Source organism: Emydura macquarii, unplaced genomic scaffold, assembly GCF_026122565.2.
Source record: "Emydura macquarii macquarii isolate MOO-44397 ecotype Brisbane River unplaced genomic scaffold, CSIRO-AGI_Emac_v2 contig_2897, whole genome shotgun sequence".
Lineage (NCBI taxonomy): Eukaryota > Metazoa > Chordata > Testudines > Chelidae > Emydura > Emydura macquarii.
In genome coordinates this window covers 56,510,851-56,527,042 of record NW_027133034.1, presented here as the reverse complement: position 1 = coordinate 56,527,042, position 16,192 = coordinate 56,510,851, and the positions used below count along the sequence as shown (strand labels likewise).

The 16,192-nt window shown below is 39.9% G+C and overlaps 1 protein-coding gene across 1 annotated transcript in view; it reads left to right on the top strand.

Annotated features, from left to right (window-relative positions):
- Positions 1-16,192, top strand: part of ZSWIM6 (zinc finger SWIM-type containing 6) — a 166,257-nt gene that overhangs the window by 88,386 nt on the left and 61,679 nt on the right. The window contains exons 3-4 of the mRNA XM_067568992.1: positions 13,070-13,218; positions 13,754-13,904. Coding sequence (XP_067425093.1) covers positions 13,070-13,218; positions 13,754-13,904 — 300 coding nt within the window. The remainder of the gene's footprint in view (positions 1-13,069; positions 13,219-13,753; positions 13,905-16,192) is intronic.

Genomic DNA, 16,192 nt, shown 5'->3' with positions numbered 1-16,192 from the left:
GCTAAGAGCACTTCTGATGGAGTCAGCCCTCAGACTGGTTTCTGAGCTGGGCTGCTCGGATTCAGCACCCAGTACGTCGGTGTCTACCCGAAGTGCTACCCCGGCATGGAGTTCATCTCAGCATCGGTCACCTTCACTGTTGCCAAAGAAGCAGCACAAGAAGATGCATGCCGGGAAAGGGTGCTCTCTGGCACCCAAAAAGGACAATTTGGGAGTGGGGGATGAGACAAGACCCACGCCAGCCTGCTCTCTTCTCCGGAACTCAGGTCAGCTGCAGCATCACCCCTCAAAGCTTCCAGTTCACCTCAGCACCCACCTTCGACTCTGGGCAGCAGCAGGGGCCCCCACCACCTCACAGTGCCATCATGCCTGAGGTCTTTCAAGCAGCCAAGGACCTGCTTTCGCTCCTGGAACCGCCTACTCCTCGGGATGATAGACTCCTGCCAGGAGAGGTTCAAGGGACAAGCCCATAATGGGTGCCCCGCACAGGTCCCCAATGCCACGGCGCCGCTCACATCCCCTCGTTGTTCGCTGATGTCCTGACCGTGGTCGCCAGTCTCTCACCAGTCCCCTGTATCCCTCTCTGGACCCTCATTATCAGTTGCTAGAGCACTAGCTTTCTATATAGAAAGAACTAAGCCCTTCTGGAAATCCACACAGCTCTTCATTGCATTTGCTGAGCGAATGAAAGGTTTACCAGTTATGTCACAGAGGATTTCCTCTTGGATCACCTGCATCCATACTTGCTACGAACAGGCAAAGGTCACACCTCCTGCCTCTGACAGCGCACTCAACAAGAGCATAGGCCTCTTCAGCAGCTTTCGTAGCCCAGTTCTGATACAGGACATATGCAGAGCTGCAACCTGGTCTTTGATTCACACCTTTTTGTCCCACTATGCCATCATGCAACAAGCTGAAGACGATGCAGGCTTTGGCAGAGTGGTATTGCAATCGGGAGGTCTGTGAACTCCTGGTCCACCTCCAGAAGTACTGCTTGTGAGTCACCTAGCATGGAATGGACGTGAGCTAGCACTCGAAGAAGAAAAGACTGTTACTAACCTTCTGTAACTGTTGTTCTTCGAGATGTGGTGCTTATGTCCATTCCATGACCCACCCACCTTCCATTCGATCAGAGTTCTGGCAATAAGGAAGTGAGAAGGCGAGGGAACACTTAGGGTAGTGCTGATGGTTCAGTAAGTGGCTTCTTCTTGGTCATTATTGCACTAATACCATAAAACTGTTTTGGGAGCTCATACCTTCATACCCTTATACCGGCACATATGTGTGCCACTGAGAGGGTATTAGAGCCAGCCCTATGGATACCACTGTGGGGAAAAATCTCCAGCACCAATGCATGTGGCGCACGCCCACCTAGCATGGAATGGACATGAGCAAAACATCTCAAAGAACAACAGTTACAGAAGGCTAGTAACCATCTTTTCATAAAGCTAAAATTGGATATAACGGAGAATTTTTTTTTATTATGAGTATTAGTGAGGATTACCTCCAGTTGGAATAACGATAGAACAACATCCAATTCACAGAGTTGATCAGCTTAAAAAAAGAAAAAGAAAGTGAGACATTAGTACGTGGCAAAATCTAACTGCAACTGAAAACACAGAAGTCCCTTCCCACAAATGCCAGCTCCAAGGCAAAAATCCTCCATCTGCTTTATACCCACCATCATAGTGTAATTTCTATTTTAAAATGAACTCTGCGTGATGGTATTAGTGATTGGGTTATGTAGTGATTAGTGTGGATGTCTGGAAGACACGCAAAAATACAGACGTTTCATTACTTACATGTAGGGTGACCAGATAGCAAGTGTGAAAAATCAGGGCGGGGGTGGGGGTAGTAGGCACCCATATAAGAAAATGGCCTGAATATTGGGACTCTCCAGTAGAGGGATTCAAAGAAGTTGAGGTGGACATGGTCAGAACAACTGATCCAGGAAGATAATTTTGGCAGCAGCACTTGGAATGAATCGGTAGGAGACAGCATGGGTATCAAAGGTAAAAAGGCTTCAGTTGCCTGGAGAAGAGGGAGGAGTTGCCTGGAGAAGAGTTCTAGCAATGTGGATAGAGGAAAGATTGAATTTTGGAAGTCTAAATGGGTAGGAAGGATCAAAACTTGGACATGGCCTGAATATGTGACTCTACAGAGAGCAGAGTTAATGCGCAGGTTATGGTTACTGGCTTTTATCTTGTCAAATCTCGTAATCTAAGTGTTACTCATCAAACAAGCTCCCGTTTGTGTAATAGTTGACAGTAGGGAGTGAACTGATGACCTTTGAAAGCACAAGCCCCTACAGTTTGAGCCAAACAGAGAGGCCCTGTAGCAGAGGGCTGTAACAGACTTGTCCATTGTGGTTTGGGCAGAAGGGAGAGCACACAATACATGCTAACCAATGGGTTACCTGACTAGGGTCAGTACCAGGCTGTAAGGCTTTCAGAGAACACTTAGGGTAGTGCTGATGGTTCAGTAAGTGGCTCCTTCTTGGTCAGTATCGCACTAATACCATAAAACTGTTTTGGGAGCTCACTGTACTGTTTGAGGCACTGTCCTATTAAAATGAAGCCATGTCTACCCTAGGCATGCTTTGCTGGTATAGGTATACCAGCAAAGTGCTCCTAGTATGGATGCATCTCATACGAGCAACACAGTTAGTTCTAGCGTGCCCACTCTTTCTCCCGCAAGGGAAATAAGTTAGACCAGCAAAAGTCCAGTTTTGCCATTATAACTGTGTCTATAATAGGGGCTTTTGCTGTCACAGCTAGCTATAAGGGTTGCAAATCACACCCTTGACCAACATAGTAATGCAGGCAAAGTTTGTAGTAGTAGACATGGCCTGGAAGAACTGAGGTCCAAGATCTTGTATACCTGCCAACAGTTCTCACTCAGTCTCTCTCTCCCCCCCCCCGCCCCCACCGCCATTCCCCCCCCCCCCAAAGTGAGCAGAACAAATATTTTGCTTTTTAAAAAATAATAAAAAATCTTCGCCTCTTGAATAAGCACAATTAACATGTTAATGCTACTGTCATAGTTGGTTCTATTTGGAGAACTATATATGGTTTATCTGTAACTTCCAAGTGGACATATGATATATTTCGCTTCCTGTCCTAAACCATATAGGAAAATTCTTTCTAGGTTCAGATGATATATACCCAAGAGTACGGAAGGATCGTATCAATGGAAAAATAGGAAAAATTATGCAATCTCATTCAAAAAAGCTTGACTGTACAAAAGGATTGGAGGGTATCATATGTTGTACCTGTATTTTATAAAAGACATTAGCAGCATTCCAGAGAATTACAGACCCGTAATCCTTCTGTACTGGTAAATTGGTTGAAACTCTAATTAACAATAAACTAAACAACCATACCTGGAAAATGATATAGTAGGATCTAAGCAGAATGCTTTCTACAAAAGAAAGTTGTCTGACCAATCTGATAGAATTCTTTGAATGTATGAATAGGTGGCTAAAGAAGAACCCATTAACCAAGATGCTAATTAATAGTAGTGTGGTAACCTTTACAGACACTAAGTAGTCATGGGTGAGGGATAAAGTATTATCCTGAATAAGAAACTGGCTAACAGACAGAAAACAAAGAATGGTCATTTTTCACCATAGGGGAGCAGAATGCCAACTGCAGGTAACTTGAGTTTTCATACTAGGACTGATATTATACACAACTAGACTGTGGAACTCATTGCCACAGGATGTTGCTGTGGCCAAGAACCTAGCAAGATTTTGAGAGTAATTGGACAGGTATAGATAACATGAATATCCAATTATAGTAGTATAATGTGGGGAAAGTGTTTTGGAAAATGTATGTAACCATGCTTCAGGATTTAAGACTATTTCTGTCAAAGGTTAGAAATATGACTTTTTGGTGGACTGATTAACCCGCATCTGCCTACTGTGGAGTTTCTTGCAACTTCTTCTGAAGCATCTGGTGCTATATATTTATCTGATATAGAACTGGATGGAGCCACAGGTCTGATCCGGTGTGGCATTTCCTGTATTCCTGTGGTACTGTGTATGGTTAAATAGGTATAAGTGTTCATCTCCAAAGGTGTTTGAAATTTATTGGCAGATGAAGTGAGTCAGGTATAAATTGGAAGCATTTAGGGCTCAAAGACAATATAATTGTGACGGTTAATTTGACCATGTGTGTTGATTTTATATAATTCAAATGGTACTTCACTTTAATTCTGACCACACTTCTAAAAGTTAATTACCATACTGTTGTCAGTAAGTGTACAGTATCCCTGCACTCTGATAGGCTGAAACAATTCCATTTTTGCTCTACTACTAATTTAAAACATGCTTTTATTTGAAGTTTTCTTTCTGTGCCGCCTTCCCCTTCTCTTAATGCTCTCATTGGATGACACTTAAAGGTTTAAATGATCTGCAATTAATTTAATGAATATTTTTACAAATTTAAATGTATACATGAAGTATGAAGAGTACTAAAGCATGGCTCTGTCTAAGCGATTTTCATAGGTTTTACTGAAGATAGAAACATCGTTAGATTTCAAAAGTGAGGAGTGGGGGAAGTGTACAGTTTTAAAACAAATACTGTTTGTAATTAAATTTGATGGATGGTAGTTCCTGAGTAGTCTGTACTATACAGGTTTCATTTTTTCCTTTCCCAGCATCCATAAAGTCACAACCCCAGTAAATGCAGATTTGAAAGAGAAGTCTTAGCTCCTTGTTTCACTCTCACTTTCAGGTATTGTTCTTTGAGTGAAATTTGTACACTTACATTCTGTTCAAAAGCTAAACTTTAATTCAGATACTCAAACCAAGTTGTTTCAGATGTTTTAAGTAATGTCAACGAGAAAAATGTCTTTCAATAGTATATACTTTTTAGAAATTTAAATAAAAATAAAAATGATCGTTCAGCTCGGAACTTGAAAATGGGTTATTTTTAAATGCAGCTTTTCATTATTATTATTATAGTCTGAGGAGACAAGCACCTTTCTGAAATAATTTGGTTCATGGATATCATAACAAATGTTTGAAAATGGCATACTGGCCATGCACACTATTTTTAATTATATAAAGCATTTTGCTTTTCAGCCACTGAAGCAGAAATAAAAATGTACATCCTTATTCATGTACTGAATGTCTGTCTGTGTATACATAAATGAAAAATGTCCATAAGTGCATTAAATAAAATCTATTTTAAAGACCAGTCATGACAGATAAGTTAACTAAGCCTGAGGTGAGGAGAGAACAAATATGGGAGTGTCTAAACTGACACATTTAATTACAGGTTTTTTATATTTCATATAATTAGATAGTGCTTTTCACTTTCAAAGCTCAAACATATGCTAATTCAGCCTCATGACACCTCAGAAGCTCATAAGTAATATTTATCCCCAATTCACAAATGGGGAAGGGAGTTGGTGTTGGTGCTGGGATTAAACTCAAGAATTTCTGGCTCCCAATTCCGTGCTCTTTCCAACAATAAACCATACTTCATTAGAGATTTAGAACTGTATGTTCAGGAGGTATATTGAATCATAAGAGAAACATTCTCTTGGAATTGAACCTTTATCTTTTTCTGACTTTGAATTTGTTCTTTCCTGCCAATGGTTGTCTGGGCCTTCAGCTACTTAGGCAGATATACAGCTGCCTTTATCTTTATAAGCAATAGGAACCATGTTCTTTGTCTTAAACTCAGTTTCTGCTACTGCTTTAAACTAATACTCTAGCTAATAAAAATAATATCCATTGCTGTCATGAGGTGGGTGGGGAGGAAGGGGTACAAGACATTGGGTCTATGAAAAGTTTACTTTATTATGAGTGAATACATAATGCTGTTGAAAATTAACCAGTTAAGAGCCCCAGAGAAAACTCTTCTATTTAGCCACAGAACTAGTGTGGCATGAGTAATGACAATTCAGGTTTCCCCACACTGCACTACCACTGTGCTCCACTCTTGACCAGCAAGGACTACTTCTTGAGGTGAGAAGGTAGCTTAGACTCCATGCCCACTCAGACATTGGCCTCCATGCCTCTTTAGTCCATGACCACTGACTAAGACTGCCAACGGGTTGTTGAAAAGTTAGTGAGTTACAACTGTAAACTTTCTTTGGTGGTGGGGGGGGACGCCCTGTTGCCAAACAAACAATAAATACACATAAGGAAATTCCTTTAATTTTGTTTCTAATTAAAAAAAAAAAAAAAAAAAAAAGTCTGAACATACTGAGCATATAACGCATGCAGCTTTCTGAGAGAGGAGGCTCCAGACACTGGATGAAGTCTCTGTGATGTTAGGCTAAGCCACGTTTGTGAGCAGACCTTCAGCTTGGTGTCTTTGTCACCAGGGCTTGTGGCATCTTACTGGCAACAAGTGATATTGTGGAAAACAGTTTCAGAAACAGGCTGAAACCAGAACGTAAGAAAAGCCATATTTCCCGAATCAGACTAATGGTCCATATAGCCCAGTATCCTATCTTTTGACAGTGACCAGTGCCAGATGCTTCAGAGGGAGAAAGCAGAACACGGCAATTTAATGAGTGCTCCATCCTCTGTTGTCCAGTCCCAGCTTTTGGCAGTCAGAGGTTTAGGGACACACAGAGCATGGAATTGTGTCCCTGATCATCTTGGCTAATAGCCTTTGAAGGACCTATCCTGCATAAACTTATCTAGTTTTTTCTTGAACCCAGTATACTTTGGCCTTCACAACATCGCCTGACTATGAGTTTCACAGGTTGAATGTACATTGTGTGAAGAAGTACGTCCTTTTGTTTGTTTTAAACCTGCTGCCTATTAATTTCATTGAGTGATCCCTGATTCATGTTTATGTGAAGGGGTAAATAACACTATCCTATTCACTTTCTCCACACCTTTCTTGATTTTATAGACCTTTGTCATATCTCCCCTTAATTATCTTTTTTTTTTTTTTTTAAGCTGAACAGCCCCAGTCTTTTTACTTTCTCCTCATATGGAAGTTGTTCCATACCCCTAATCATCTTGTTGCCCTTTTCTGTACTTTTTCCAATTCTAACACATTCTTTTTGAGGTGGGGTGACCAGAACTGCACACAGTGTTAAAGATGTGGGCATGCCATTGGTTCGTATAATGGCATTGCAATATTTACTGTCTGATTATCTATCCCTGTCCTAATGGTTCCTAACATTGTTGGCTTTTTTGACTGCCACTGCATAGTGAGCAGATGTTCTCAGAGATCTATTCGCAATAATTCATGATGTCTCTGAGTGATAACAGCCAACTTAGACCCCATCATTTTATATGTATAGTTAGGATTGATTATTTTTTCCAATGTGCATTACTTTGCATTTATCAGCATTGAATTTCATCTGTCATTTTGTTGCCCAGTTACCTAGCTCTACGAGTTACTGATCCATGAGTGGACCTTCCCTCTTATTCTATGACTGCTTACTTTGCTTAAAAACAGTTGGTGTGGGAAGTGGTCAAAGGCTTTCTGAGCGTCCAAGTACACTATTATCCACTGGATCACCCTTATCCACGTGTTTGTTGATCCCCTCAAAGAACTCTAATAGATTGATGAGGCATGATTTCCCTTTATAAAAGCTTTGTTGACTCTTCCCCAACATACTGTGTTCATCTATGTGTCTGATAATTCCGTTCTTTACTATAGTTTGAACTGAGTTGCCTGGTACTGAAGTTAAGCTTACTGGCCTTTAGTTACCAGGATTACCTCTGGAGCCTTTTAACAATCAGTGTTAAATTATCTATTCTCCAGTCACATGATACGAAGCTGATGCAAGCAGTAGGTTACATGTCACAATTGGTACTTCTGCAATTTCATATTTGAGTTCCTTCAGAACTCCTGGGTGAATACCATCTGGTCCTGGTGACTTATTTCTGTTTAATTTATCAATTTGTTCCAACATTTACTCTATTGACACCTCAATTGGGGGCAGTTCCTCAGATTTGTCATCTAAAAATAATATCTCAGATATGGGAATCTCCCTTACATCTTCTCCAGTGAAGACTGATGCAAAGAATTCATTTAGCTTCTCTGTAGTGGCCTTGTCTTCCTTGAGTTCTCCTTTAGTGCCTCGATCATCCAGTGGCAGCTGCTTCCTGTTTCTGATGTACTTAAAATTTTGTTACAGGTAGTTTTTGTGCTTTGCTAGTTGTCCTTCAAATTCTTTTTTGGGATGCCTATTTATACTTGATTTGCCAGTTTGTTCCTTTCCATTTTCTTCCGTAGAATCTGACTTCCAATTTTTTAAAGGTTGTTTTTTTGTCTGTCTGTAAATCCCTCTTTTAATCTGTTGTTTAGCCAGGGTGGCATTTTTTTGGTCCTTTACTGTGTGTTTTTTTTTTTTTTTTTTTTTTTTTTTTAAACGTGGGGGTATACATATAGTTTGAATCTTTATTATGGTGTGCTTAAAAAGTTTCCATGCAGCTTGCAAGCATTTCACTTTTGTAATTGTTCCTTTTAATTTCTGTGTAACTAGCCTCCTCATTTCTATGTAGTTCCCCTTTTTTTGAAGTTAAATCATACTGTGGTAAGTCTCTTTTGGCATTTGCCCCCTACAGGGATGTTTAATTTAATTACATTGTGGTAGCTATTACTGAGCGTTTCAGCTCTTGGATCAGATCTTATGATCCACTTAGGACTAAACTGAGAATTGCCTCTCCCCTTGTGAGTTCCATGACTAGCTGCTCCAAGAAGCAGTCATTAATGATGTCTAGAAATTTGATCTCTGTATCCAATCCTGAGGTGACATGTTCCTAGTCTACATGGAGATAGTTGAAATATCCCATTATTATTGGGTTTTATTATTGTAGCCTCTCTAATGTCCCTGACTATTTCACAATCTCCATCACCATCCTGATCAGGTGGTTGGTAGTATATCTCTACTGCTATACTCTTATTATTCAAGCATGGAATTTCTATCCATAGAGATTGTGTGATATAGTTCGATTCTATGCTTTCTTTCACACATAGTGCCATTCCCCCACTAGCATCATCTACTATATCATTCCTATATATTTTTTGCCCTGGTATTACCGTGTCCCATTGATTATCATCTTTTCACCAATTTCTTTAACACCTATTACATCAATATCCTCATTTAATACCAGGCACTCAAGTTCACCCATCTTAGTATTTGGACTTCTAGCATTTGTATACAAACACTTATAAAATTTGTCAATATTTAGTTGTCTGCCTTTCTGTAATGTAACTGAATTGTACTCTTTCGTTTGCCTGTTTCTCTTCAATTCCTACTTGTACTTTATAAACATCTGTCCTCTCCTCTTTACTAGGATATAGAGTATCCCCTTTAATAAGTCTTCTCCTAACTGGATGCCTCTTGCGCTTCTCCACACGTGTCAACACTCCCCCCACACTTAGTTTAAAAACTCCTTTTTTGACCTTTTGAATTTTACATGCCAGCAGTCTGGTTCCATTTTTGTTTAGGTGAAGCCCATCCTTCCTTTATAGGCTCCTTCTTTCCCAAAATGTTCTCAGTTCCTAATTAACCTAAATTCCTCCTCCCAACACCATTGTCTCATCCATGCATTGAGACCCTGCAGATGTATCTAACTGGCCATGCACATGGAACTGGAAGCATTTCAGAGGATACTACCATGGAGGTCCTGAACTTCAGTCTCTTACTGAGCAGCCTAAATTTGGCTTCCAGAACTTCTCCCCTACCTTTCCTTATGTCATTGGTACCTACATGTACCACAGGCACTGGCTCCTCACCAGCACTGCACATAAGTCTATCTATATGTCTTGAGAAGTCCGTAACCTTCTCACCTGGCAGCCAATTCACCATGTGGTTCTCACAGTCATCACAAACCCAACTGTCTACATTTCTAATACTCTAATTCCACCATTACTATTACCTGTCTCTTCCTAATAACTGGGGTCACCTCCCTTGGAGGGAGGGAATACCATGACATCGTCTGGAAGGAGGGTCCCAACTATGGGATTATTTCCTTCTGCTCCAGCTTGCTGTAGTCCTTCCCTGAGACTTTCATTCTCCTCTACAGCACAGAGGCTGCCAGACTGGGGTGGGACTGCTCTGTTGTGTCTCCAAAAATCTCATCTTTGTACTTCTCTGTCTCCCTTAGCTCCTGCCATTCAGCTCCTTTGGCCTCATGAGCCTGTACTTGTCTCTGAGGGCCATGAATTGCTTGCACCGAATACACATACATGCCATTGTACATGCTGCATTCAGTGCAATAAACTGGATAGCTCGCACTCTGTTGCTGCACTTCTTCCTGCATTATTTTTACTCTTGTAGGGTTTTGGTTTTTTTGGGGGCGGTTGTATGTTTGTTTTCTGGGGGGACTGGGAGGAGTGTAGAGAGTGTTTGGTGGGTGGAGGGAGCAATTAATGGCATAATTTTAGAGAATAGTTATTAGGTGTATCTGGCTCTCATGCTCCTTCTCTAACTTCCCTCGCAAAACTTCCCTGTTTGCTGCTCCTGTTCGCTAGCTCCTCTGGTTGCTTAGAAGCTGCTTCTTTTAAACCCCTGTTCTCCCTGAGTTAGCTCTGCCGCCTTGTCAAGGGGTGCTAAAGGATTAGGGCTCAAAGGATGGTAGGCTAGACCCTGATTGGGAAGCTGTCAGTCTTGCCTGGGAGGCTGCTAGGCCCATCAAACAGACTACAAACTTCAAGCAAGCAGGCACATGACAACAAACTCACCCCAAGGGTCACATAGTCGCTCCTCCTTCATCTGGAGAACTCCCTCTCAGAACTGGCCTGTTCATTGTTCCTATATTGGAAAATTCTGGCAACGTTGTTGTTACAGTTGTGGGTTGATCTGATACCAGTGTTCCAGTGACAGAATGTCTTTACGAGAGACTCTACAATAGCCTTGTCAAAATTCAGCCTTCTAGCACAAACTGATTGAGCTTTTGATAAAATGTAAACAGTTCTAGAAAGTATTTTGTTTTCCCCAGATAGGGAAGTTTAGCTGTGACATATTACTAAATTGTTTTAATACAATAAAACTAACCCCAGAAAGATTAATTTAAATGATAATTTATCAGAACCAATTTATTTAAAAGCAAGTTTTATGTATTATATATTTTATAAATAACCAATGCGATAAATAGTTAACTTTGTGTGTTTTGGAGCAATGAAATATTTAAGCTATTTTGCAAGGTGATACAACAAACTTGAGTTAGTGCAGCAGCTGCACTGCCTGTTCTCATGTGGCTTGATTTCCCTTTTTATCTCATTTTCTGCAACTGAAGACTTATCGACATTTGTTTCATGTAGCATACTGGACTGAAGTCTCTCTTTACTTTGTTCAATTTAACGGGAAGCACTTTTAGAGTGAAGTTGTTCATTCCTTAGTTTTCCTAATGTCTTTGGCTCAATTTTTATTTTCACATGCCCTTCACAGCTTCCCTGGAAGTCAGTGGGAGTTGTATGCACATGTTCAAGGTTACAGTTTTTCTTTCTTAATTAAAAAACCTGTTTGAGGATACAGTCGACACAAGATTCCCTTCTTAGGGTCTCAAGCATTAGGAACTCCAGCTCTAAGATTTTTGGCTCCCTCAGGTATTAGTGGTTGAGTATGAGAGACCTCTGCTCCTCAGAATCTTTCAGTTGTGTCTTGACTAGTCAGAGAAGGAGCTTGCTGCAAGAGATTCAATCACATTTTCAACCACCTGTAAGCTTTCTCTGCATGGAATAGCTAGAATGGTGAAAAAAATGATTAAATCTGTAGAATTGAAGAAGTGATTTTTAATTTAAAAAACTCTGGAGAACTTTCTGTCCTCTTTTTAACCCGCTTAGCACTCACTGAAAAGTACCTGAATTGATACTTTCTTTCCAATCAATGCACTTTATTTATTTTTTGTATAGTGTTGGTTACAGAAGATACTTAGGATATGTCTACACTGTATTTAAAAACCTGTGACTTGCCTGTGTCATCTGACTCAGGTACACAAGCCTTGTGTACCTAAGTGGCTGTTTAATTTTGGTGTAGATGTTTGGGCTCTCGCTGGAGCCTCCCTTCTCGCTGGGTGTTGTGTTGCACCAAACTCGAATTACATCCACATACAGAAAAGCGTGAGTGTGGTGTTGCTTTCAACTAGAGTTGGCTTGCATTAGTACAACTTGTCAGCTGCTAATCACCTCTGAGGTAATCTAATTGTTCTGTGCAGCTTGGGTGCTTTTACACAGTGTGGCTGTTCAAGCTAGGCTAACTTAAAAGATGTTAAGTCTAGTTATGTATACTCAAATTAATTTTGCAGTGAAGGCCTAGCCTGTATAAAAATTCTTCTTAATCAACAGATCCATTCCCTGTACATGCTTGCTAACTGATGAGTGCTTCTACTGCATTTGTGTTTTTGTTTTGTTTTTTAAATCTTGCTGCAGAGCTATTACAGCTAAGAGGAACTGAGGTAATGTATTCCTTAGCCATCAGCAGAATTGTCCACTCAATCACTTACATCTGTGCAAGATTATTGAAGACACTGGGTGTTGTACAGGTGTCACAGAAGATACTATTTGAAGGCACTTTGGTTGAAAAAGTACTACAGGAAACATAATTTGGCTTGCAGAATCTTTTCTTAAAAGGACTAGTGCACAAGAAGGGGAATGAAAAAACAGCGTGGCTTTAGTACCCAAAGATGGTTTAGCAGTACTGAAAAGAAAAAAAATCTTGTAACTGAAAATGTTTGATTTTAAATTTCACTTAGATCATAAACATGGAACCCTTAGAGTAGAGCCATACTTTAAATTTTCCAAAATAGCTTTGTTTTAGGTCGTGCTGTATTTTTTATGAGAAACTGACACAAAACATCATACTGCAGAAACTGTTCATTGTAAAACCTCTTGTAATTAAACACTGGATTTTTGTATTTAATAATTAACTATTACTTGAAGCCCCTTTTTCCTCTTCTCAGAGTGATGAGTACTGCCAAAAACCTTTAAAATATTTTTAACAGGGTAAAGTTACAGTAGCTAAAACAGGAGAAATCCCAAATCCAAAAATTCCTCTGTACTTCTGGCCTTCCTTTCCTTCATTTCTCCCCATGAATCTATAATCTTTATTTAAAACATAATGATTTTTTCGCTGCTGTTTGTAGGTGCTCCTGACCCAACAGCAGGTGCTAGCATAGATGATGAAAACTGTTGGCACTTGGATGAAGAACAAGTCCAGGAGCAAGTTAAACTTTTCCTCTCCCAGGGTGGATACCATGGATCAGGGAAGCAGCTCAATTTGCTTTTTGCAAAGGTAGGGGTTGTGTTTGGGTATTCTAAAGTCTCCTTCCTTTTTGTTTTCCTCTATCCAGTCCATATTTGACGAGTTAATTATTGAAATGCAGTCATTTTTAAACCAAATTTAGCCTTATTAGTACAGCATTATGCTACTTAAAATTCTCCAGCAATGGAGTATATATAACTTGATGTGCTTTAAAATCTACTTGTTTGTTATTACCAGTTTTTCCCCAAAAAGTTTTGGAAAATCATGTGGAGTATTCTTGGGGGGCATACGTTTTAATGTAAGTCTAGATTTCTTATGGAAAAACTGTCCAGAACAGAAATTGCAGTGGGACATTAGCAGTGATCTAAAATCATTTTTACTGTTGAAGAACAAACTCAGTGTAGTAAAGTTCTCATTTAAAAATTTTTGAAAGGTGAGATTTTCTTTTTAATATTGTGTCACTCAAAGAGGGAGGAGGAAATAAATAGAACATAAACTTCAGTATGTCACTAGTATTATGTGGCTTCTTTTTTCAAGCTCGTATTGAGACCTTTTTGTTTCATAGGTGCGAGAGATGTTAAAGATGAGAGACTCTAATGGAGCTCGCATGTTGACATTGATAACGGAACAGTTCATGGCTGACCCTCGTCTGTCGCTTTGGAGACAACAAGGCACTGCAATGACTGACAAGTATAGACAGCTCTGGGATGAACTGGGTAAATGCAAAGAATTAAAATTATATGGTGTGTGTATGTATATGTTTCATGGATTCCGAGGTCAGAAGGGACCATTGTGATTATCTAATCTCCTGTATAACACAGGCCATAGCACTCCTCCAAAATCATTCCTAGAGCATAGCTTTTAGAAAAACCTCTAATCTAGATTTATTGTCAGTGATGGAGAATCCAGCACAACCTTTGGTTAAATTGTTCTGATGGTTAATTACTCTGTCAAAAATTTATGCCTTATTTCCAGTCTGATTTTATCTAGCTTCCAACTTCCAGCCATTGGATTGTGTTATAGCTTTCTCTGCTAGATTGAAGATCCCATTGTTAAATATTTGTTCCCCATGTAGATACTTGAAGTCTGTAATCAAGTCACACCTTAACCTCTGTTTGTTAAACTAAATATCTGGACACAGTTTTCCAGTAGCAGTCACACCAGTGCTAAATACAGAGGTGAAATAATCTCTTTACTCCTACTCAAGATGCCCCTGTGTATGCATCCCAGGATCACATTAGCTTTTTTGGCCACAGCATCACACTGGGAGCTCATGTTCAGCTGACTATCCACCATGACCCCCAAATCTTTTTCAGAGTCAGTGCTTCCCAGGATAGATTTCCCCCATGTTGTAAATATGGCCTACATTCTTTGTTCCTAGATGTATACATTTACATTTAGTTATACTAAACCACATATTGTTTGGTTGTGCCCAGTTTACCAAGCATTCCAGTCAGTAATCTGTCCTTTCCATTATTTACCACTCTCCCAATTTTTGTGTCATTTGCAAACTTTATCACTGATTATTTCATGTTTTCTTCCAGGTCACTGATAAAAATGTTAAATAGTGTAGGGCCAAGAACTGATCCCTGCAGGACCCCACTGGAAATACTCCCACTTGATGAATATACCCCATTTACTGTTACGTTTTGAGACCTATTAGTTAACCGTTTTTAATCAATTTAATGTGTGCCATGTTAATTTTATCTCATTCCAATTTTTAATCAAAATGTCATGTGGTACCAAGTCAAATGTCTTATAGAAGTTTAAATAAGTAATGAAGGCACAATTGGACATTTAAAAAAGGCAAGCTTATCAGGATACTGAGTAAAGCTGAAACTGGAATTCTCTGCAAACTTAATTGTTCAATTTAGAAGGGGCTGTAACTGTTGTGATTTTCTGGTATACAGCAAGGAGGAAAATGGCAGCTTGAACATCTTGACTTGATGGGGGAACAAAGCACCTTTTGCTAAAGAAAAGGACTTAAGCTTTAAATGAAAGTAACAATTTAGCTATATTTAAAAGTAAAAGATTGCATACTTTGTTGCTTATGTGGATTAAGCTAGTAGGTGGTGAGATGGGCTATCCTGGAACCTGTTGCAATTTTACAACTAAATTTTACCACTAAAAAAGCTAAATTTTAATAACCAGTCTAAGCCACTCCTCCTCTTCTCTTCATTTTCAGTTTCATATCAACAGTTTTCTCTTGACAGTGCCCATTTGATGTTGCAGGCAGAGAAGCCTGAGAAGTTCCATTGTGACATCAGAGGTAATTCAGGCCTAGTCTTCACTTAAAAATTAGATTGCCCTAACTATGTTGCTCAGGGTTGTGAAAAATTTTGTGCCCGGAGTGCCATAGTTAGGTTGATGTAATGCCAGGTGTAGATGCGACTAAGTCATCTTCTTTCGACCTAGCTACTGCCTTTTGGAGAAATGGATTAACTACATCAATGGAAAAATTCCTTCCTTTGATGTAGAAAGTGTCTAGTCTACAGTGCCATAGTTGCAGTAGTCTAGTGGCTGTAGTGTAGTCATACCCTGAGTCAGTCATTACTTTCTTCCTGTAATAACACTAATCCTCACCCTGCTGCCTGTATTGGCCATGTCACCCCTTGGCAGTGCCCATCTGGTGCTGCAAGTAGAAGAATCTCTCTGGCTGCAGCACCAAATGGGACACTGCGTAGATGAATTAAAACAGTCTGAAAAAAGTCAAGTGATCTTGTCTGCATGAGTCATAGTCATAGCAGTCACAGTGGAAATCTCCAACCTCATTTCTAATTAAGCATGATAGCTCCTGATCTGAAGCAGTCTCTACTATTTCAGTCCTGAACCCCGTACTCCCTCACCTATCAAGGAATAGAATCATAGAAGACTAGGGTGGAAGGGACCTCAGGAGGTCATCTAGTCCAGCCCCCTGCTCAAAGCAGGACCAACCCCAATTAAATCATCCCAGCCAGGGCTTTGTCAAACTGGACTGTAAAATCCTCTAAGGATGGAGATTCCA